Below are 22,253 nucleotides of genomic sequence, written 5' to 3'. Positions count from 1 at the left end.
GAGCTCAGAGAAACATCTCTTAATAATCACCTATTAAAATTGCCGATGGTCGGAAAGTTTCCTCGTTTAATAGGGTATTAATAATCCTTATTTAAGCCAAGCGCTACCTGCTAGCTGGGTACTCTGCTACCTACTAGCAGCCTGCATCATAGTAGCGCTCATAGCCTCGTACCAAGGTGGACTTACATGGCGGCAGCAGGAACCAGAATGACGTGACACGGGCTTTTCCCAGCATTCATACTTAGCCATCGCATTTTCGTGCACTTGAAAATTTTCACTTTTCCTTTAATCGCAAAAAATAGATATCATCATTTAAAAATCTAGAAGTGACATACATACTCCAGGAGTCATAATCTTTCAATTAAGGCAATAAAAAAATAATAGGAAACCACCCAATTGGCCCATGATTCTCCCGATCGGGCCATGATACTCATGATTGGACCATGACAGGCAGCAACGTAACAACTGGTATATTAGCAAGGATAACCTGGGAGCAGTGCATGCAGGAGAGAATTGCTAGTCCCTCATTTTAAAAAAAAGCTTCCAAACTCAGGTACAATATAAAGCAAACTCTATTGAAAAACGAGGCATGGAATCACCAATTGTGTACACATAAAAACACTTGATTCAGAAACCGATTCAATCGATTTTTTTTATTTCTACTCATAAATTATACCAACCACTTCGAATTTATATTTGTTAAAAATAAGATAACCAACACATACTATGAATGTTAATTGTGCAAAAACAGCCACATATACATAATAAAAATTTACATTTATAAGCATAGTATTGAAAATCTAAATATGTAACCATCAAAAACAGCAACAAATAAAGACGGCTATCATTTTGAGCACTTTAGCACCAAAAATCTCACCTTATATAACACATTCCTAGAGGTGTACCATTCATCTCTCACTTTTCAAAAATATTGAGAGCTCTTTCAAATTAAGAGATTACGCATTTTCCATAGCAAATTATGCATATTCTATGAAATCATCTCCATGATCAATACCACTGTGGATGCAATCCCCTTGCTGATATGCCCAGGCCATCCTCCTAAAAATAATAATAAAAAAATTACAGCAACCTTAACAGTCATCTTTTCTTGCAAATCAATTAATGACTCAATCAAGACTGTTAAAATTGTGAGAATTTAACAGCTGATAAATACAAAAACTACACTTTCAATTACCAGAGTAATTGGTACTGACATATTATGCTATGCAAGCCAAAGCCTAATTGGAAATAACCATTTACATCCAGATTGATAAACTTAGGTAAATTGGTAACCAATTTCTGAAATTCTGAAAAATTATTACATGAATCTTCCCAAAAATTTCTTTTTAAAACTTGTTATTGTGAGACTTATCAACCACAATCGAAATCTTTGTGTAGGCAGTGTCTATACATATATCTACCAAGCAAACTTATTGCAAAAGAATCAAGGAGTTAATCTATACTTATCAAAACAGCAAAAAAGGTGAAGCTTTTATTAAACATATGCATTGAAGTTAATTATGTCCCCATCAAATATTATTATTTTCTTATGAATAACGGGCATATAATTATGTAATAGAATACATATAAATACAGTGTTCATACAATTTGCTAATATAATGATTTTCCCAATTACATACTTATATGAATAAATGTTCTACTAGATTACTTTTTTGCTTAGGACAGAATAACTTAGACGGATATTTAAATGGAAAAACCATTTTCCCTTCCGGAAAATAAAGTATGTAAAATTAAAATATATATAATTAAGACTAGAAAGCATTTTAAAACACAACAACATCATTTATCATGATGAATCATCATCACACATGTCATAACAACTACTCTGTTTCTATTAATTCAATAATGGTAATGTTTACCCTTTAAAAAATGTAAAAATAGCAAAAGCAAATGAAAGAAACAAAAATTCAAAACAATATACAGTTGATGACCTCAAATCCAGAAAGCTTGGGACTAAAATGTTTCTGGATTTCTAGTCTTCAGCACGTGGAAAAATTGGTACACTTATTTTTGAGAACTTTAATGCAACAAAACCATAGAGAAAGAGTTCTCGGGTTTCCAGCGGGGTCCAAGGGTTTTTCAGCACCGACGTTTCAAAGGCTAAGTCTGCCATCATCTTCAGGGTGAATGCCGAGAACTCTTCCTCCAGTCTATTCACCGGGAAAACCTTAGATCCTTCAACAAAATCATAACTTAGAAATTACATATGAAACGGATTTAGACATTAATTAGCATAAACCTTCTAGTAGTATTTTTATTTAATATATTGTAACGGTTAGCCACCAACCATTTTATTTTATGTTGTATGCTTTGTTTTGAACTCGCGGGCTATCGAATCGGATGATTCGATAGCATGGCTGGTTTTCGCACGCCGCCGTCCCTAGGGACGGCATAAAAAGGCACGGCGGGTGAGGACTGGGGACAGAAAAAGGAGTGCAACGATGTTGTAGTGAGTGGTGAGTGAAATAACTGAAACCAAGGAAAGGAAGTTCGACACCGCGGAGCCATACGGACACAGTAACGTCAAGGACAGAACGTAAATTATCTGCACTCCATTCCCCCCCCCAGTGAAGACCCCCCTCCTCGTACACGGTGAACACTGTTCGTGTGTGGGAAAAGGGATTTTTTTTTTTTTATTTCTCTTTGGTTGTTATAACTTGGTCCTTTCATTGTTCAACGATTTTTTTTTTATTTCTCTTTGGTTGTTATAACTTGGTCCTTTCATTGTTCAACATTTCTTTTTTGACGTTATAATAAATTGTTATTTCTGTATTGTAAGGTGGCTAACCGTCATTTCCATCCGAATCATCAGCGTATTTTACTCGTGGGCGAACCCCAACATCCATCTGGGATTTCAAAATTTTCCAATTTTTTTTATTTCTTGCAAATAAGCACTTCCTTGGGACGTAGGCATCAGGGGAAGGGAGGACCCATTGAACGGGCTGGTTACAATATATATCCCCTAGAAGAACATTCGTTGCCTTATATGGATTCAAGTACATACACTATATTGAAGGAGGCAAAAAACTTGCCAAATAAGTCATCAAATCACGACCATAGCTTACGCAGCATAAACTATACCTGCTTAATACAGGATGAGAGCGACTAATAAATACATCTTTTTCTTCATGCTCAATAGCTTTCGTTGATAGCATTTGCTAGCAGACGTTGTGATACCTATCGATACCTTCCTTAGTCGGACAGTAAATCTGTGCAAATGCTTCTACATAGGTATATTTTGTTAATTAAATAATTTATAAATGTGTTCAGGATCTTGTGCTTAATATTTGAGATTCCTCAGTGCCCCTGACTAGGTTCATAGCATGTGCTTACTTCCTCCTCGATCCAGAACAAGGCTCAGAGAGTGGTGCCACATGGTGGCAAGTCGAAACACTACACAGAGGAATTTTCAAACATTCTGGATTGGAGGTCCTCAACTGTATGTACTAAAAAAAGTTTTCCAGGCTGAGAAAAATACATGTCTCATACAAGCATGCCGTAAACAAGCCATCTTTCTTGAAATTGCACTTTCCAATAAGGGGATTGTTTGAAGACCATATGACTGATTGACTGGATAGATGCCTACGGCCATTTGACTTCATAGTTCGCAGACTATAGCAAGACATACTTCCTCTGGCGTCAATTAAAGTATCTATACTAATTTTTATAGGAGGAAAAGCTATTTTCTATTTCCACTGATCAATACATGTGTGTCAAAAAGTCTTAGGTAGTGGATTAAAGGTATCTTGAGAATGTTTGGCCAAAAAAAATGCCTTTTTTGGGATCAAATTGCCAATTATGGGAAAAGTTGTGTACTTATTTCCGTCTCATTTCAAAATTTTTTCAACATTTGGATCATTTTAATCACTGCTGCAAGAGTTTGAAAGTTCAGAATGTTGCAAAAATGCAGGTGGAATTTTGAGGCAAACAACTTAAGAGAATAAATCACTGTAACTAAGCCAATTACAATAATTATCAATGGTGAACTTAACCTTATACATTTTATTGACAAAAATCAAAGTTTATATATTTAAAGAATTTTATGACTTTGCGAGGAGGAGAATGATCAATAATTATCTAGAGTACGCAACCCCCCCTGCACCTATAATGTCTGGCAATGTACATCGCCTCACATTTTGTCTTTTGGAAGCCAAATTGATGAAAATGAAGTACATACCTACTTTTTCCAATTCTATCCATTTATAAATGTCTTCATTATCCATTGCAAGGAAATAACTCTCATAATGAATCCTTAACAATAGTTAATTTCGAAATTATTGGATAACCCCGAATTGGATTGGCCCGAAATTTCACGCTCTGAAAAATGTTTCAAGACGTGAAAATATAATTGCAGCGAGTGCAATTGGATTCTGGTAGTTTTAGCACATACATTTAGAGGTCATATGGTTTATAACAAGGGAGAGGTGGAGCTATAACCAGGGTTCCCACTCTAACTACATTATAAAATTCACGGTTTTTTCCAGGTTTTCACGGTCTAATGTCATCAAATTCACGGTTTGTAGATAAGGCATTTTAGGCAGAAATATTGATCACGTAACAATCATCGACCGCACGTTAACTACAAATGTAAAAAACACAACAGATGCCTTGAATGCAAACGCAGCAATGACAGTGCTATCTCTTATGACGTCACCTATCGTACGCAAAATTCATGTCCGTCTAAAGGGTGTGAGTGGGAAAATGGAGAGAGCAGGGTGGCAGTGAAGTGAAGAAGTACCTGATTTTATGCCAGGGTTAACGTCTTCCAATCGCAGGCTTAAGGTCAATGTGCTATCATGGCACACGGACCAATTAATAAGTGCGCTTTCCAATACACGTGTGCAGGTAAATGCGTGGACAGTATCTGCACGTGACTCGGCCTCGAAACATGATCGAAAAATCGATTTTTCTTTAGTTCCGTCTATCGTAGTTCTACAGTCAAGTTTGAGAGATTTCTAAGGTTTTATGGCGAAATTCACGGCTATTTCAAATTTTTTTCACGGTAGACGAAATTCTCGGCTTATTCACGGTTTTAAGGTTTTCACGGTTGAGTGGGAACCCTGTATAACTGAGATGGTGATGATGATGCTGTTTGTGTCCCAAGTGAAGCTGGTACTAGCCTTACCTCGCAGTGACAAAATTCTCAGTCACTGTCAGACAGTCACATTGAAATTCAGGTTGTCCTTTACAATTTAACACTGAACTCACAAACTCACTTCTAAAAAATCATCTTAACGATATGTGCATTACATTATGTTATTCCCGTGAGGATTTGCACACTACCAGCACAATCACATCACTTGCCATCACAATTAGAATTTTGAGATATTTTCCTCAAATGTAACGGCTAGATGTACCACTAAGTTAGTTTCTTTGAAAGTTTTTTTATGATGCAGAAAAATTGCACCTCAGTGATTAATATTATAGGATTTTGAGAAAATTTCAGACCTGAGAAAACTTGACTGCTAGCAGCAAATTTGATCACAAAAAAAGTGTTTTTCGGCCCACCCTAACGTTAAATGGTAAGCGGAGAGGTTTAGTTGATTTCCTAAAAGCATATGCTTTCCAGAAAATTTGACCTGAAAGATATCAAACATAATTTTAGGTTTTACATAAATTTTTCTGGTTAAGCAGTTCGAGGCTACAACATTTGAGCCAGTAGTACATATTTAGATCAGTTTCATGGTAGGAACAATTGGCTTGGCCTAAATACGGCTAATAATCACTAGTGCACTAAAAAAAGGCATCACTGTACACATTTTGGGGCTGGAAGTTTGATAGTGAATATTACTTACCCAACTGAATATAACCAACCCAAGTATAACTTATCTAAGAAATATTTTTGGGAAATACCTTTCCCAGGGGCACAGCTAGGAATTAAGGCTAGGAGGGGTTTCAGACGCAACTAATACTGGGGTCACAAATGAAAAAACGACTTCGTTTTCTTCCACTAATTTATTTTCACGGTACGACATGTTTCGACCTTGAGCGGTCATTTTCGAGTACAAAGATTTGTCAAAAGTCAGGTAAATTTATACCAGGAAGGGACTTGGGGAGGTTGGAGGGGGAAGAGGTTGTTAGGAGGGGGGGGAGTAATGGGTGGCGGTTATGGTGAGGGATGGGAAACCACTGCGAGGACAGTGTTGATGACTATATGCAAAAGGGTCATTGGTAAAGGATTAGGGTGGATGTGGGTTATCAGTAGGTGTGGGGTTGAGTGGGAGGTTAGGGTTTTTACGTCCTTCAGTGTAGTTTAGAGATACTTTTAGGAGGGGGGAAAACCTTTCAAATAGGACGTCGTTGAGTAAGGGACATTTTCCCATATTCTTCCTTATTTCAAGCTCTTCTTTCTTGTCCATCTTTTTTCCTTTGTTCTCGAAGTGAAGAATCTCCGGTATGAAGTCGCTTACATGTTCTTCTTCCCAAAGATGTTTTGCGAAGTGGGACTGTGAAATATTGCAGTACCGGTAACATCTTTCATGTTCTTTAATTCTGCTCTCGAATGCGCGTCCGGTCTGTCCCACATAAGTCGCTTCACAGTCGTTGCACTTTAATTTGTAGATACCACTTCTTTCGAGAGGTTGTATTTTGTCTTTAGTGTTCACTAAGAATTTTTTAAGGTTATCACTGTTATAAAAAGCCACTCTATATTTATCTTTCGGAAAGAGGTTTCCTATTTTTTCCGAAATCAAGCCATAATATGGTAATTTACACCATTGCAATTTTTCACTGTTCACTTTCCCTGGATTGAAGAGTAACTGTTGAGCTTTGACTGAACGTTTCTTGAGGAGCATCTTTTCAATTGAGTTCACATTGTACCCGTTTGAGATGGCTATTGTTTTAATTGTTTCAAGCTCTTTGCTGTAAGCGTCCTTGGATAGGGGGATATTCAATAACCTGTTGAGAAGGTAGTGAAATACGGACAGTTTTTGAGAAATGTGATGTTGGGAGTCAGAGGGGATGACCTGGTCGGTTGCGGTGGCTTTACGGAAAATTTCAAATTCGAAATTATTGTTCTTTTTATACACTGTCACATCAAGGAAGTTTATTTTTCCGTCTTTTTCCTTTTCACAAGTGAATTTCACGTTTTTGTGTTGTGAATTTAGAATTGTTAGGAAATTGTCCAATTGTCTATCCGTGCCAGTCCAAATGGCAAACACATCATCCACATATCGGAACCAGCAATAAATGTTGGTGCACACAGAGCCACAATTAAGCAAGTTTTGTTCCAAGTTGTCCATAAACAGATCGGCTAAAAGGGGAGATAGGGGGGAGCCCATCGCCAAGCCTTCACTTTGTTTGTAATAATCACCATTAAATTTGAAATAGTTTTGTTCAACACACACTTTCAGCAGAGAAATAAAATCCATTGTGATATTAATGTCCGTTCCAGTATCTCTTAGAACTTTCTCGGCAACATTCACTGCTTCTAATGCTGGAATACTAGTGAAAAGATTCACTACGTCAAATGACACTAATCGGTATTTTTTGGCTGGAGGAGATCTCTTGAGTAGACGGTCACAGAAGTCTTTAGTATTTTTCACTCCAAATTTTGGCTGGAAATTAGTTAATTTAGTTAGTTAATAGAATAGTTTAGTTAGTTAATAAAAATTTGGAGTGAAAAATACTAAAGACTTCTGTGACCGTCTACTCAAGAGATCTCCTCCAGCCAAAAAATACTGATTAGTGTCATTTGACGTAGTGAATCTTTTCACTAGTATTCCAGCATTAGAAGCAGTGAATGTTGCCGAGAAAGTTCTAAGAGATACTGGAACGGACATTAATATCACAATGGATTTTATTTCTCTGCTGAAAGTGTGTGTTGAACAAAACTATTTCAAATTTAATGGTGATTATTACAAACAAAGTGAAGGCTTGGCGATGGGCTCCCCCCTATCTCCCCTTTTAGCCGATCTGTTTATGGACAACTTGGAACAAAACTTGCTTAATTGTGGCTCTGTGTGCACCAACATTTATTGCTGGTTCCGATATGTGGATGATGTGTTTGCCATTTGGACTGGCACGGATAGACAATTGGACAATTTCCTAACAATTCTAAATTCACAACACAAAAACGTGAAATTCACTTGTGAAAAGGAAAAAGACGGAAAAATAAACTTCCTTGATGTGACAGTGTATAAAAAGAACAATAATTTCGAATTTGAAATTTTCCGTAAAGCCACCGCAACCGACCAGGTCATCCCCTCTGACTCCCAACATCACATTTCTCAAAAACTGTCCGTATTTCACTACCTTCTCAACAGGTTATTGAATATCCCCCTATCCAAGGACGCTTACAGCAAAGAGCTTGAAACAATTAAAACAATAGCCATCTCAAACGGGTACAATGTGAACTCAATTGAAAAGATGCTCCTCAAGAAACGTTCAGTCAAAGCTCAACAGTTACTCTTCAATCCAGGGAAAGTGAACAGTGAAAAATTGCGATGGTGTAAATTACCATATTATGGCTTGATTTCGGAAAAAATAGGAAACCTCTTTCCGAAAGATAAATATAGAGTGGCTTTTTATAACAGTGATAACCTTAAAAAATTCTTAGTGAACACTAAAGACAAAATACAACCTCTCGAAAGAAGTGGTATCTACAAATTAAAGTGCAACGACTGTGAAGCGACTTATGTGGGACAGACCGGACGCGCATTCGAGAGCAGAATTAAAGAACATGAAAGATGTTACCGGTACTGCAATATTTCACAGTCCCACTTCGCAAAACATCTTTGGGAAGAAGAACATGTAAGCGACTTCATACCGGAGATTCTTCACTTCGAGAACAAAGGAAAAAAGATGGACAAGAAAGAAGAGCTTGAAATAAGGAAGAATATGGGAAAATGTCCCTTACTCAACGACATCCTATTTGAAAGGTTTTCCCCCCTCCTAAAAGTATCTCTAAACTACACTGAAGGACGTAAAAACCCTAACCTCCCACTCAACCCCACACCTACTGATAACCCACATCCACCCTAATCCTTTACCAATGACCCTTTTGCATATAGTCATCAACACTGTCCTCGCAGTGGTTTCCCATCCCTCACCATAACCGCCACCCATTACTCCCCCCCCTCCTAACACCCTCTTCCCCCTCCAACCTCCCCAAGTCCCTTCCTGGTATAAATTTACCTGACTTTTGACAAATCTTTGTACTCGAAAATGACCGCTCAAGGTCGAAACATGTCGTACCGTGAAAATAAATTAGTGGAAGAAAACGAAGTCGTTTTTTCATTTGTGAACTTTAACTTCCACAAAGTTGAGCCTGACACCATTGAACGTAATACTGGGGAGTCTGGGGGTATGGAATACCCACCAGGATAAGAAGATGGTGCAGGGGCCCGCCCCAGAAAAAATTTTAGGATAAATAGTGGGTTTTATGGCTTTCTGAGAGATATTTTATAAATCCTTACACTATTCTGTAAATAATATTAATTCAATCAAGGAAAATGGATTTAACTTAAAAATATCTCTGAGCTCTGGGGGGGGGGGGTTTATCCCCCTAACTGCCATAACTCGCTGCGTCACTGACCTTTCCCATCTTGAGTTACAGGAAGGCCACCAAAGTTTGGAATTCTCAAACTTATGGGATAACACTCATTCCTGAATATTAACAGTTTAGTGGTAAATATAATTAAAACTGGCATCACTCTAATCACTATTATTCGTCACCTTCACCAGGATCAAAAGAAAAGCATATAGTTAGCATTCTTTTAACATTACCGTGAATTGAAATAGATTCCAATTTCTCCATCTTTAGATATTGTAATAGCTCCAGCTGTTTGCCCAGTTTGTTTTGCCATTGCATCAAGGACTTCTTGAGTGGCACTCTGTGCTGATTCGCCTGTAAAAAAATATCAAATAAATAATTTGAATTAGAATATTTTAAGCATTGTAAATTGGTACTACATTCCAGATGCAACAAAATGACATGAAAAAGTTTTCCTAGCCTAATTTTTTAGGAAAGTTGACCACACAGGATTTGTATGCACTGCTTGCTCAACAAACACTCCAAGCCAGCAGGCTATTTTTTTGAAGAGGTAAGGGAATAAAATTACCAGCAACTTGAGAAAATGTGGTTGATATGAAATGTTCGTGATTACATACTTGGTTTCACACACAGATGCAAATTACAGGAGGATAGGAAAGGAACATGTAATACCACTGTGCATGAGGAGATGGCAAGGTAGCAATACATAGCAGACTTTAGAATATGTTCTATGAAGTTTTTCCTTACTTATAAAAATAGCAAACGTTCACTTTCCTTACAACAAGCAAATATTCTTCTGCTATAAGAAACATAAGAATCCAAGATCCTTAGTCGCCTTTTTACTAGCTATTACTTATTCCATTGCTTACTATTGCAGTTTTAATTATTATAACACCACTATTGTGATTCTTGATTTCAGAAATATTTACAGTGGAACCTCGTTAAAGCGAGTACGGGCTATAGCGACACCCCCGCTATTACGAGAGATAGCCGATGTACCGTCAATTGACCCTATAATGAGCGTGTTAAAAAATTCGTTTTTACGAGACCCTTTCGGTGTTGGCTCTCGCCATAGCAAGGGTTTCACCGCCGGAAGACTTTCATCAAGACTCCTTAACCTCTGTAACCTCTAGCGATCTGTTAGAAATGAAGTTAATGGAGTGCTCAGTCTCAAATTCATGTGGTAAACTGTCGTTCGATAAATATATTGATTGACGAAACAATGCTTTGCATGATTTTTATTCAGTGCGGCGCTTATAAATTGTTTGAATAGTTAGTCGTTATTTGAGTAAGGAAATTTAGTGATGCAAAAAAACATCGCCTTTCGTCTGAATTTATGCTTACGTTTATCGGATAGATGTTTATCTGTCGCCGCACCACTCCTGTTCCTGTATATCTTTTCGCAACAGGTATATTGGCTATTATTTGCTCCACCTCCGGTAAAGCGACAATTCGCTATAGCGAGTGTTTATTAGTGCACCGTGGGATGTCGTTATATCGAGGTTGCACCGTAGTACATTATGAGTTACAGAATTTGCCAAAATGTCAGCTTTCAATATTTACTTAATATTAAAAACTACAAAGAGTTAATCCTCCATTTATCAAATGGGATGTATGCAAAACCCAATAATGTTTCAATGCTACTTATTGCAATCCATTTTTGGGGTTTCCAAAAATCATACCGAACATGTGATGCATCAAACTCCCTCAGGACAATTGCAAGGAGACCCTTGCTATCTTAGCATATAATTACAGAACTCTCATCAAGGTAAGATACATCAATAATTTTTCCATAGTCAATTCCACTATCTTAAAATATCAAATCCACTGCTTATAAACTATTTGGAAAAAGGGGCAACAAATAAAGAATAAGCATAAAGATGATCCTTCTGAATAAAAGCAACTCAATTGATGAAAAACATTTCATAAGGTAACAGAAGGAGTGACTTTCAACATAAAAGTTACTAACCTATTCAACTAAAAATAATACTATTTCAGAAAAGTAACTTTTATCTATGTATAAAAATTTACTTTTGCAGACATTAATTTTAGCTTGAATCAGTTTTTTTTTTTAACTTTCCAAAGTACCATATTACCATTGCATTCCTCACATTTCATGCATACCAAGCCAGCCAAAGAACAAAGGAATCTTAAACAAACCTAATCTCATCTTCTGAATGATTCCGAAAGCTACACAGTGCCTCATGATTGACTCTCCATGACCAGTTGTTGACACTGCTCCAGCATTATCATCGCAGTAGCCTCCACTTCCTGAAAAGAACATTAATTTAAAGTGAAAATACTCATTAAATTGATATACCAAAACAAAATATCTCTAGATGCTCTCAAATATGTATCTTTGTAATTTTTTTTATAAAATTGAATTGTCTGAAAACTTTGATGTCTTGATTGATTGATAGTGTTTCGCTGATACTCCCTCTTAGTGACCAGTCTCACTCACCAGCCATCTGACAAGGGTGCAGCTAGGAATTAAGGCTAACGGGGGTTTTAGGCACCATGGGCATACCCAACGAGGGGCAGCAGGGGGCAGTTGCTCCCCCAGAAGCAAAAGTAAATACAGTTCAAAACGAAAGTATTATTTTTATACCCAAGAAAAGTGATATTAGTACATATAAAACATGTAATAATAATAAAAATATTTTTTCGAGCCAATAATTTAAATAAACTACTGTTATATATCTTTTGGTTTCCTTAACCTTTTCTGTGTTACAACTTGAACGACCACGGCTTGCCCCCTCTATATTTGGTCCTGGGAACGTCCTTGTTAGGCGCAACTAATACTGGAGTGTCTGGAGGGTATGGAATACCTGCTAGGGTAAGCAGGAGGTGTGAAGGCCCTCCCCCAGAAAATTTTTGAGATAAATGGTTCAAAATGGTGAGTTTTACGGCTTTCAGAGGGTTATTTTATCAATATTTACACTATTCTGTAAGTAACATTAATCCATTTAACCCTTTCGCGCCGGACCTTCGTTGAAGGAAATTCTTCCTCAATACGAGTCTTGAAAGTTTTCTTTACTCCTCTGTACGAAGCCTTTCCGCGTCGACTAAAGGCAGTGGGTCCCTCCCGAAACATTTTTGGACCCAACTCTGTGGGGCGCCGATCCTTTTTCTCGGCCTCTGTCCCAGGCCCTAGAGGGATTAAAAGCCCCTTCCTAGCACGAGTCCGCGGTCAACTAGCTAAAATATTAACGCAGAATATATGCAAATATTTGTTGTTCGTATCGATTTTTTTAAATTCAAAATGAATTTCGTGTTTTTTTTCTGAGCGTGCAGAAATTTTAAACGAAGTTCTAACGCTTATATAGACGGATTTAGTGTATTTACTAGTTGTTCTATAACTCTGTTGATATTAACGTTAGAATTTCGTTTGAAATTTCCATGTGGTCAGAAAAAAAGGATGAATTCATTTCTAGCATTGGATTTCAAAATTAAGCAACAAAAATTTTTTTGGAAAACACACTGCAAATAACAGTAGTTGACCGCGTGGAGAGGATAGAAAAGGGTCGACCTGAACGGCCTAAGAAGGGGCTGGGCTCGCGCTAAGGCGGATCACGAGGGGCGACCGCGTCCTTGGGTCTATTGTGTCCGCCATGGTCACTTTTTTCGACCTGTGCCGCACAGGCGCGGCATTCGTTGGTTAGGGTAAGAACATTCAGGACGCACTGGTGTGGCATTCGTAGTTGAGGAAAAAAAATCCTCGCCGCACAGGTGCGGAATTCGGCGCGAAAGGGTTAAGTAAAATGGATTAAACTTAAAAAATTTCTTGAGCTCTTGGAGGGTTTTTATCCCCCAACCCCCTCTAACTGAGCCACTGCGCCCTGATACACTGGTCTTGCAAGAATGGCATGTTGGAGATCTATTCTTTACTGCTCAAGCAATCTCAGCTGACCATTTAAGAATGATATAGAAAATAAAACAATTTTATTCGGATACATGCCAACCATCAAAATTATTTCATTTTTAAGCTAAAAAAAAATAAAAATCCTTTCCTAAAAATTCAGCACTTACATTTTATAACAAAAATTGGTTTCACTCCCTACAACAATGATCCTACCTGGAACAGGAGTATCCCCAACTCTTCCAGGCAATTTGCCACAAGTACCACCAGTAGAGGTTGCCACAGCTACATGCCCATCAGAGTCAATGGCAACAGCTCCAACGGTACCAACTCCTCCGGGGACAGAACTAAAAATATTAGCTAAATGGTTATACAAATTACAAATCAATTTTTTCCAAGAATCATAGTAAACTGTAATTCATGGATTTTAAAGCACAACATGCAATAATAAGTACTTAAAAACCTTGCAAAGCAGTGAAGTTCATCAATCGTCAAATTAATAATTTTTTAAGAGCAATATAAAATATCCTTAGTTCAAAAACTAAAAAAATGCTTACGACACATCAGTAATGTCATGCAGTTGGTGCATCCACCTTATCATAACACGAACATGAAATGCTATTTGATGCCAACCAGTGGCGGATCCAGAATAAGGACAAGGGGGGGCTAAGTAGGGGGTAACCTTCCAGCAGGATTGCGGGTCCAAACAGAATTACCATTCTATATGGTGTAAAATGGATATTAAAGGGGGCTATAGCCCCTTTAGCTCACCCCCCACCCCCATTCATCCACCACTGATGCCAACCTTCCTCGCTTTTCAGTGACTAAAAATATTTATTCTATATTGTAAGCATCTTAAGCATGAACATGTTAATATCCTAAAAGTGATTAGTTCTTACTCAATCCGATAATGAGTGACAATAAAGTAAAAACATTCCATAACTAAGATAATCAAGTAAAGGGATAGAGCCTAATCATCAAAACACCATTAATCACTCACAATATTAGTAAACCAAAAACATTAGCAGAAATTGTACATGCAGTGTTCGGTAGCACTTCATCAGTACTCCAGTTGAACAAATTAAGTCATGGCATTAACAAGACAAATTACAGTCACTGCATAGAATGAAATAAAATCACTCTGAGGTAAACACACCAAATCAAACATAAGAATAGCATACATAAAATAGAGGCAGCAAAGATATTCTACAAAATGCTTCAGGAATTTGCCAGATAACAGATGGTATAGGAAAGTAAGTAGTATTGGCAGAGGAGGGATTCTCAAAAATGAGAGTGACAAATGAGCAGTTTAAGACAGGAAGGAGACAAATGGACAACTAAAAGTGACTGCAGGCATTCAAGACACAAACTCTATGGAGGATGATGGAGAAAGTGAAATTAACCCTTTTGCTGCTTCAATAGATTTTTCATCGGTTCCATTATTTTGCCTATTATTCAGAAAAAAATGAATTGAATCATTCATTTGACGTCGCTGAATGTCGCCGCACGAATGGACGTAGTTCCGCTAGAATTTCGAGCAGATGACAGCACCTACGACCGAAGGGAGGGTTTTTCGAAAACGTAGATATTTACCCGCATGTCGTGTTGAAAGGAAAAGTTTTTTGAAAGTCGTGGAATATCCCCGCATGTCACAGGCAATAACCATAATGTTTCTTGTGGGTATTCCCGCTTGTAGCAGCGAAAGGGTTAATGGAAGAGATGAATAATGAAGAAGCAACTACATACAACTTGGTCATTGATCCTTAGACTTCGGGAACGTTTTCATACGTTTTGCACGCTGACTGCAGGAAAAAATATTTTAAATGTTTGGCCATTACTCGACTACCTGCAGCAGTTTACCAACATTTTTATTGCTACTCAAATATCTTGCACTTGGGCACTTTCCCTCACCATAGGGATTGGTAAGGGGTGTAACTATCCCTGGCCACCCCTCATGGCAGGGGTGTCTCCTGAAATTTCCTATCCTGCTGTCCATTTTGTATTGTTTCCTACCTACTCTACTTTGTTAATATGTCTACGACTTGTGACAAAAAGTAGGCCCATCTTTTGGTAAGAAAGAAGGAAGAGTCATCCCAGATTAGAAGGGTTCACTCCCGGCAAAACCTCGGCCAGGCTAGAGGGAAAAATATTTCCTGTTTCCCTACCACACAGGCTGGTAGCTAATATCATGAACACCCACAGCCTTAATTTACTTATGTGGTGCCAGGTGACAGGGTCGCAGCTAGGATTTAAGGCTAGGAGGGGTTTTAGGCAGAACTAATACTGGGGTGTCTGGGGGTGTGGAATACCCGCCAGGGTAACGGGGAGGTGTGGGGGCACTCCTTCAGAAAATTTTCGAGATAAATGGTTCAAAATGGTGAGTTTTACAGCTTTCGGAGGGATGTTTTTATTAATTTTTACACTATTCTGTAAGTAATATTAATCCAATTAAGTAAAATGGATAAAACTTTTAAAAATTTCTGAGCTCTGGGGAGGGGGGGGTTTTATCCCCCAAAACCCCACCCTTGCTGCGCCACTACCAGGTGAGAGACATTGACCTCCTCTTCCTCTGCTCCACGTGCTTAAAATTTTAAACAGAGAAACATTGGAGAGGAAAAAGAAAAAATAAAGGGTGAAATGAATAGAAAGCTTATGGGTAAGAGGGTGCTGAACTCTGCAACAGAAGGGAGGATATTGCAAAAGAGCAGAAGAGGATGTAAGAAAACTAAGCTTATGATTGAGTAACAATATACATAGGAAATTAAAACATATGTAGAAGTACGGAAAATTTTTATCAGAACTTACATTGCGAGTATGCTTCTCTACGGAAGTGAGGCATGGACTATGACAGCCGCAGAGAAATCTATAGTCCAGGCCTATGAAATGTGGTGCTACAGAAGAATGATGAGGATCAAATGAATCGACCGAGTTAGTAATGAGGAAGTCCTAAGAAGAGTAGGAGAGAAAAGAAGCCTCATGAAAACCGTGACAAGTAGACGGTACATACAGCCGCATAGGCCATATCTTGAGACATGATGGCCCGATGATGACCATTGTGGAGGGACAATTATATGGGAAGAACGGAAAAGGAAGACTTCAAATAAGGAAAATATGGAACAGGTAAAGAAGGATGTGAAAGAGAATAAATATGCAGGTGTGAAAAGATTAGCTGATAGAAGAATTGAGTGGAGAGCTGCATTAAACCAATCTTACGATTGTTGACATACTATATTTAAGAAAATCCTGCCGGACATGCAATCACAAGCAATTTCAGTGCATTGCCACACAAATGAACATTCCTTAACCAATATATTACCTCTAATAAAAATTCTCTCTCATTTTATATCTATATGAAATATCCAGGAGATACTACATTCATAGATGATGGGACATTTGGCTGTAAACATGAACGGATTAAACAGCTATTAAAATCCATTCTGTAAAGATAAAATAAAAATTAACAACTACATACCTATAAAGGATACAAAATTTAAAGTACATATTTCATAAAATTAGAATCTTATGCCTCACAAAAACTTCCACTACCCAGGTGCTAAAAAGTCAGCTAACTATAGTTATAAATGGAGTCAAACTAATCTTCAGATTGATGATGATGATTACCACTCAGAATTCAGTGAAAATTTGTTAGCAACAACCTGAATAAAAACCATAATGCTACATTTTTAGGAAATCTGTACCTTTCAATCATAGGCTTTAACAGCAGTTCACGTTTTTACTGATTTTAAGGATAAAAAATCCAGCAAACCCAAAAATCCCGCTGAGATACCAGTATATTACACGTTATATTTAAGTTCTGTCAAAGGAACAGTGGTGAATTTCACAGTAATTGCAGTAAATAAAAATTACTCTGAACCAGGATTTGAACCATTGATCTTTGGCTTTCTGGGCCACCATGCAGACCACCACGCTATCCAGCTTTTTTGTTTCCCGTGTCAATTCAACGAGGTTCAGTAGATTAAATTACAACTATTTTTATGGATTACAGGCTGAATTCTGTAAATATATACCATTAAAATGCAGCCAGAAACATTTTGCAATAGAAACTTAATACCAGATCAAAATTACCACTAGCATAATACAAAGAAGTTTTCTTCAACACCACAATAATGTATCATTGGCACCAATCTCCAAAGGTTCTGTCTCTCTACTCCGAATGATCTCAGTCATGTTAATTCTTTCGTATAAGCCAACTATTAGGAAGTAATATATTATTAAGGAAGCAATAGAGATCTGCCCCAATCCCAAAAATTTCAATCGGGACACCGGCTTTCATCTTAGCAATACATGGAGACCTGTATTCAGCTGTATAAAAAACATAAGGGAAGAACATATAGGATTTCAAAAGACCGACAGCCAATCAGACGACACTTGAGCTGTATTGTTGTACTCGGTAAACGGTTGTATTTGTTCAGTGTAAAATTGGACTTCCCAAGAATAACAGGGCCTTGAAGATGGGAGACAAGTGGTCCTTCAAAACGTCAGCTTATATGAAAGAATTAACCTGGCTGAGAACCCAAGAAGAATTCATCAATGGTAAACCATTAATTTCCCTTTGAGTCACCGAGTGCTTTCTCAAATAAGCAGAAGGGAACCAAGGTTGTGAAAATATTTAGCAGCAAGTAACCAAAATTTTGAGACAGGATTCCAAAGGACCATGATTTGTAAATATATACTGAAACAACTTTTTATTTTAAAAAACCTTTTTTTCATCCCTTGGTATTCTTTAAGACCCTGTGACGAAGCATTCACACCGTGGCGACAAGTAGTGTAGACACTAAGTGGCATATTTTCTTATTGCCACATCAACAAAACTTGAAAAGTTAATTTCAAATTCTAGTGTAGTTGCAATTGAGTTACAATACCAACAAATTATTTGTATTAGCCATATATAAATGTATTAATTTAAGTGTTATTAAAGAGTTTTTCATAAATAAAACTACTTCATACCATATATGTATAAAGTGTGTAATTTCAACTACCAAATCTCAAAAAATAGCTAACGGAGAAATTATGTATGTTATAGTGGTGGGGGAAGGAGGGAGAGAGGGGGATAAGGGAAGGGGAGCAGCAAACTGATCTTTGCCCCCCCTGACAACACTCAGTTCTGGCCCTGAATGAGACTGTCACTACTGAGCATGTCTTTTAAGACATTGAGCCTCCCTTGACTTCATGGGATCTCTCTCTTTCGTGGAAGGAAGATGGGATATAAGTGCCTCGCCAGCCGAGCGGAGGTGAATGTGCAAGGCCCACAGCAACCTCCATGAATATTGCCGGTTTGCCTCCATGAATATTGCCTCCACTGATTACATTTTACAAAATTGTCACGGGTCTATGGTCATGAAATACAAGGACAAAGTGCACTAAACTCAACATCCTTACACAACAGGAACTAGATTAAGTAGGCAATGCATATGTGTAAAACAAGAGGACAGAAATGTAACATCAATTAATATTTACTTTCAGACAGCTCAGTACAGAAGAATTCTTTTTCAGGCAGTACTAATAGATTTAAATTGTCTCTCATGAGAAAATCCTAATAGTATGCAAGGATTTAATTTTATAACGTTTAAAATGCATAGCTTGATGACAACTGGCTGAGAAGAATAACATATTAACACAGACTTTTGGCAAATAAACTTAACAGCTGTTTCATTTTATCTTTAAGGCCACAATTTAATGAAGGACAGGATATGATATACAAGAGTACAGCCTAGGGGTGTTAATATTATTCAAATGTTACTTGACCATAGAACGTTTATTATTAAATAAGCTGAGTATCATTTCCAATTTCTGGCGCAACAAATTATTATTATAGTATTCCACCGATTAAGGTAGGTTTCCATGGAGTATTCAAGAAGTGATCTGGGAGCCTCCCTGTCCTTCCAGCACTGCCTTCTTCAATTCACTGTAAGGCCTACTCCATTTCAATCTATCTAAAAATCCTATTATTTTCCTACCCCTCCCTCGTTTCCCTAACATTCTACCCTCTAACACCATTTTCAACATCCCCTCCCTGCTAAGTACTACCTCCATCCATACCTTCTGTCTCCACCGTATCTCATCTTTAAGCTGCCTCTCCTTGCCAACCATATCCAGCACTTCGTCGTTCCTTTTCCTCTCCATCCATTTCACCCTCTCTATTCTTCTCCATACCCACATCTCGAATGCCTCCAATCTTCTCTTGTCTTCTTCCCTCAGTGTCCACGTTTCCACCCCGTAGAGAGCTACGCCCCAGATCAAAATTTTCACAAACCTTTTCTCTAAACTCTTACATAACGATCCTCTCAGAAGCTCCTTCCTGTTCATGAACGCCTCCTTTGCTAGTGCAATTCACTTCCTGATGTCCTTGCTACTGTGTCTGTTTTCCTCTAATGTGCTGCCCAAATATGTAGTTAAATTGCTCAACCTGCTCAAGTTTTTCCCCACCTACTTTTATCTTGACTCTCACATTCCTCGCTTGCGATACTTTACAAAACCGCATTACCTTAGTCTTCTTGTGATTAATCCTCATCCCATACTCCTCGCACCGCTCGTCTAATGCATCCACTAGAGCCTGTATTCCCCTTGCTGACTGGCTAATCAGCCCCTTATCAGCCGCGAACCTTAACGATTTAAACATCATTCCTCCCACTATCACTCCAGCTTCCAACTCGTCCCACGCTTCTCTTACCATCTCAGCGTATACGTTAAAAAAGCAGCGGTGATAGAGGACAGCCTTGCCTCACACCTCGGCCAATGCTTGCCCACCCAGATTCTCTGTCTACTTCCCTCACTTGCGCAGTCTGGGTCGTATAGAGATTACGTATCAGTCATCTATCCCTCCAATCTACACCTATTCTCTTGAGAATATCCATGAACTTTACCCAGTTCACCCTATCAAACGCTTTTCCAAAATCCACGAAACAGGCATATACGTCCTGGTCATATTCTAGGTTCCTCTCCATGAGGGACCTCATTATTACTATTGCATCATGAGTTGACTTTCCTTTTCTGAAACCAAACTGGTCTTTGCACAAATACTCGTTTGCCTTGACCTCCATTCGTCTGTTCAGTATCCTCAGTACCACTTTTGCCACATGCGATGTTAGGCTGACAGTCCTATAATCTCCGCATTCCACAGCTTTCTTCTTTTTGGGAAGGAGAATTAAAACCGTCTTCACCAAATCCTCCAGCCAACATCCCTCCTCATAGATCCTGCGCACTAGTGCGAAAAACCTTTTCTTACCTTCCTTCCCTAGATTCTTCAGAAGCTCACACGGTATATTGTCCACGCCTACTGCTTTCCTAGCCTTCATATCACGGAGTGCTCTCTCTATTTCCGAATCTAATATCTCCAGCCCAAGATTGTCCTCCTCCACTGCACTTTCCTCCTCTAGAGTCAATCTCTCTGGCCTGTTCATTCCGTCATACAGGTCCTCCACGTATTCCTTCCATCTACTCTGTACCTCTTCTCGCTCATATATATATATGAAATATCCCTATATATGGGTGACCCTACCAGGAATAATTTAGAATTAATCCCACCAGTGTAGCTCTAGGGGTCCTAGGAACGCGCAAGCCTGTCCACCGCGACAAGGCTGTAGCCCAAGGGAACATGGCGCAACGAATATCCCATGAAAAATAAGGCATGCAAAAATACACAACTACCTTTCACATCCATCAACTAGGACATTAATTATGTATAAACCACGTCATCCCACACTGAAATAAGTCTAAAACATTTACCTCAACTCCGTGATGAATGTTCCCAATTCGCCACTTCTTTTACACTTCTCTAAAGACTCTCTAGCAAAATCTGTCACAAGCCAGTCTGAGCCAACCATTGGAACCCCCATTTCTGCAGCAAACTTATTTGCTCCAGGTCCTGCTAGCATTACATGAGGTGTATTTTCCATCACCAAACGAGCGAGAGATATTGGATGGGATATATTTTTCACTGCAGCAACACTTCCTGGATAAAGAGGAACCTTTCATTAATTCGGAAATTCCAGTAACTTTAGTTTCCAAAAATACTGTCAATTTCATGACATTAAAAGGAATGGACTAGAATTGAAACTTAGTGAACCGATAAAGAGGTTCCCCACCCCTTTGCGAAAATAAAATGCACAAATTGTGTATATTCCAACCTATTTTCATATTTTTTCCTTCCATGATGATGGCGTCCATTTCAACCTCTCCGTCCAAATTCAAAACAGACCCACGGCCTTAAAATGAAAGAAAATTCAATATATTAAAGCTGAACATAATGGACATTTATAGAATGTAATTAAGGTATTAGGTACCAGCATTAAACGCCTCATCATCTTCCATTATTTTCACAGCTATTTCTACGGCATCGATTACTGATTTGTTTGGATCTATTAGAACTCGATATCCTTCCCTGGCGGCCTCCTTAACTCCATTTAATTTAGGCTGCACACGATCTTCGGATATATCACCAGCTCCTCCATGAACAAGTATTATGCTTCGCCCCATATTCTGCACAATGAAATGCGTCCTTTATTAGCTCCAGTAATTAACTTGCGCATAAATGAGACAAAAACTTCGAGAAGTTAGGATATATATGTTTAACATCGGTAAACAAACATAAATGTCAACATCACCCACAATCAAAAGAATTTGATTCGTCCGACGACAAACCTTATCGCAATCAGAAGATCCCGATAGATTAAACAAGATAAGCACAAAAACATTAAAAAATGTTGAAATGACATCCATTTCCCGAAACATTTTTACTTTGACGCATTATTTTAAATGTAAATATATATGAAAACCCGTGCGTATTGAAATTCCTGGTCCTTTTTCAAAGGAATGCCGAAAATCAAAAAAACATCAACAGATCTGCTATCTTTTGGACAA

General features: G+C 38.2%; 1 protein-coding gene across 2 annotated transcripts; it reads right to left on the bottom strand.

Annotated features, from left to right (window-relative positions):
• Positions 1-617: 617 nt before the first annotated feature.
• LOC124163085 (isoaspartyl peptidase/L-asparaginase) lies at positions 618-22,219 on the bottom strand. 2 transcript variants are annotated; one of them, XM_046539872.1, is made up of 8 exons: positions 22,002-22,219; positions 21,677-21,872; positions 21,521-21,598; positions 21,120-21,345; positions 13,590-13,720; positions 11,675-11,785; positions 9,748-9,868; positions 618-1,059 (listed from the first exon to the last, which is right to left on the bottom strand). In XM_046539872.1, exons 1-8 carry the CDS (start codon positions 22,122-22,124, stop codon positions 978-980), a joined length of 1,068 nt encoding a protein of 355 aa, XP_046395828.1. In that variant the 5' UTR covers positions 22,125-22,219; the 3' UTR covers positions 618-977. The 2 variants fall into 2 exon arrangements, with proteins under 2 accessions (XP_046395828.1, XP_046395829.1); XM_046539873.1 differs by having other exon boundaries at positions 22,035-22,219.
• Positions 22,220-22,253: the final 34 nt, after the last annotated feature.

The sequence above is a fragment of the Ischnura elegans genome, chromosome 7 (genome assembly GCF_921293095.1).
Source record: "Ischnura elegans chromosome 7, ioIscEleg1.1, whole genome shotgun sequence".
Lineage (NCBI taxonomy): Eukaryota > Metazoa > Arthropoda > Insecta > Odonata > Coenagrionidae > Ischnura > Ischnura elegans.
Note: the sequence above shows the minus strand (reverse complement) of the source record. Positions and strands in the feature narration are given on the sequence as shown.

Coding starts and splice junctions, on each gene's coding strand:
- LOC124163085 (XM_046539872.1), bottom strand. CDS start 22,124: ATGTTTCGGGAAATGGATGTCATTTCAACATTTTTTAATGTTTTTGTG. Junction 21,873..22,001: donor CGAATCAAATTCTTTTGATT/GTGGGTGATGTT, acceptor TTCATTGTGCAG/AATATGGGGCGAAGCATAAT. Junction 1,060..9,747: donor GGAATCTATTTCAATTCACG/GTAATGTTAAAA, acceptor TATTATTTTTAG/GAGGATGGCCTGGGCATATC.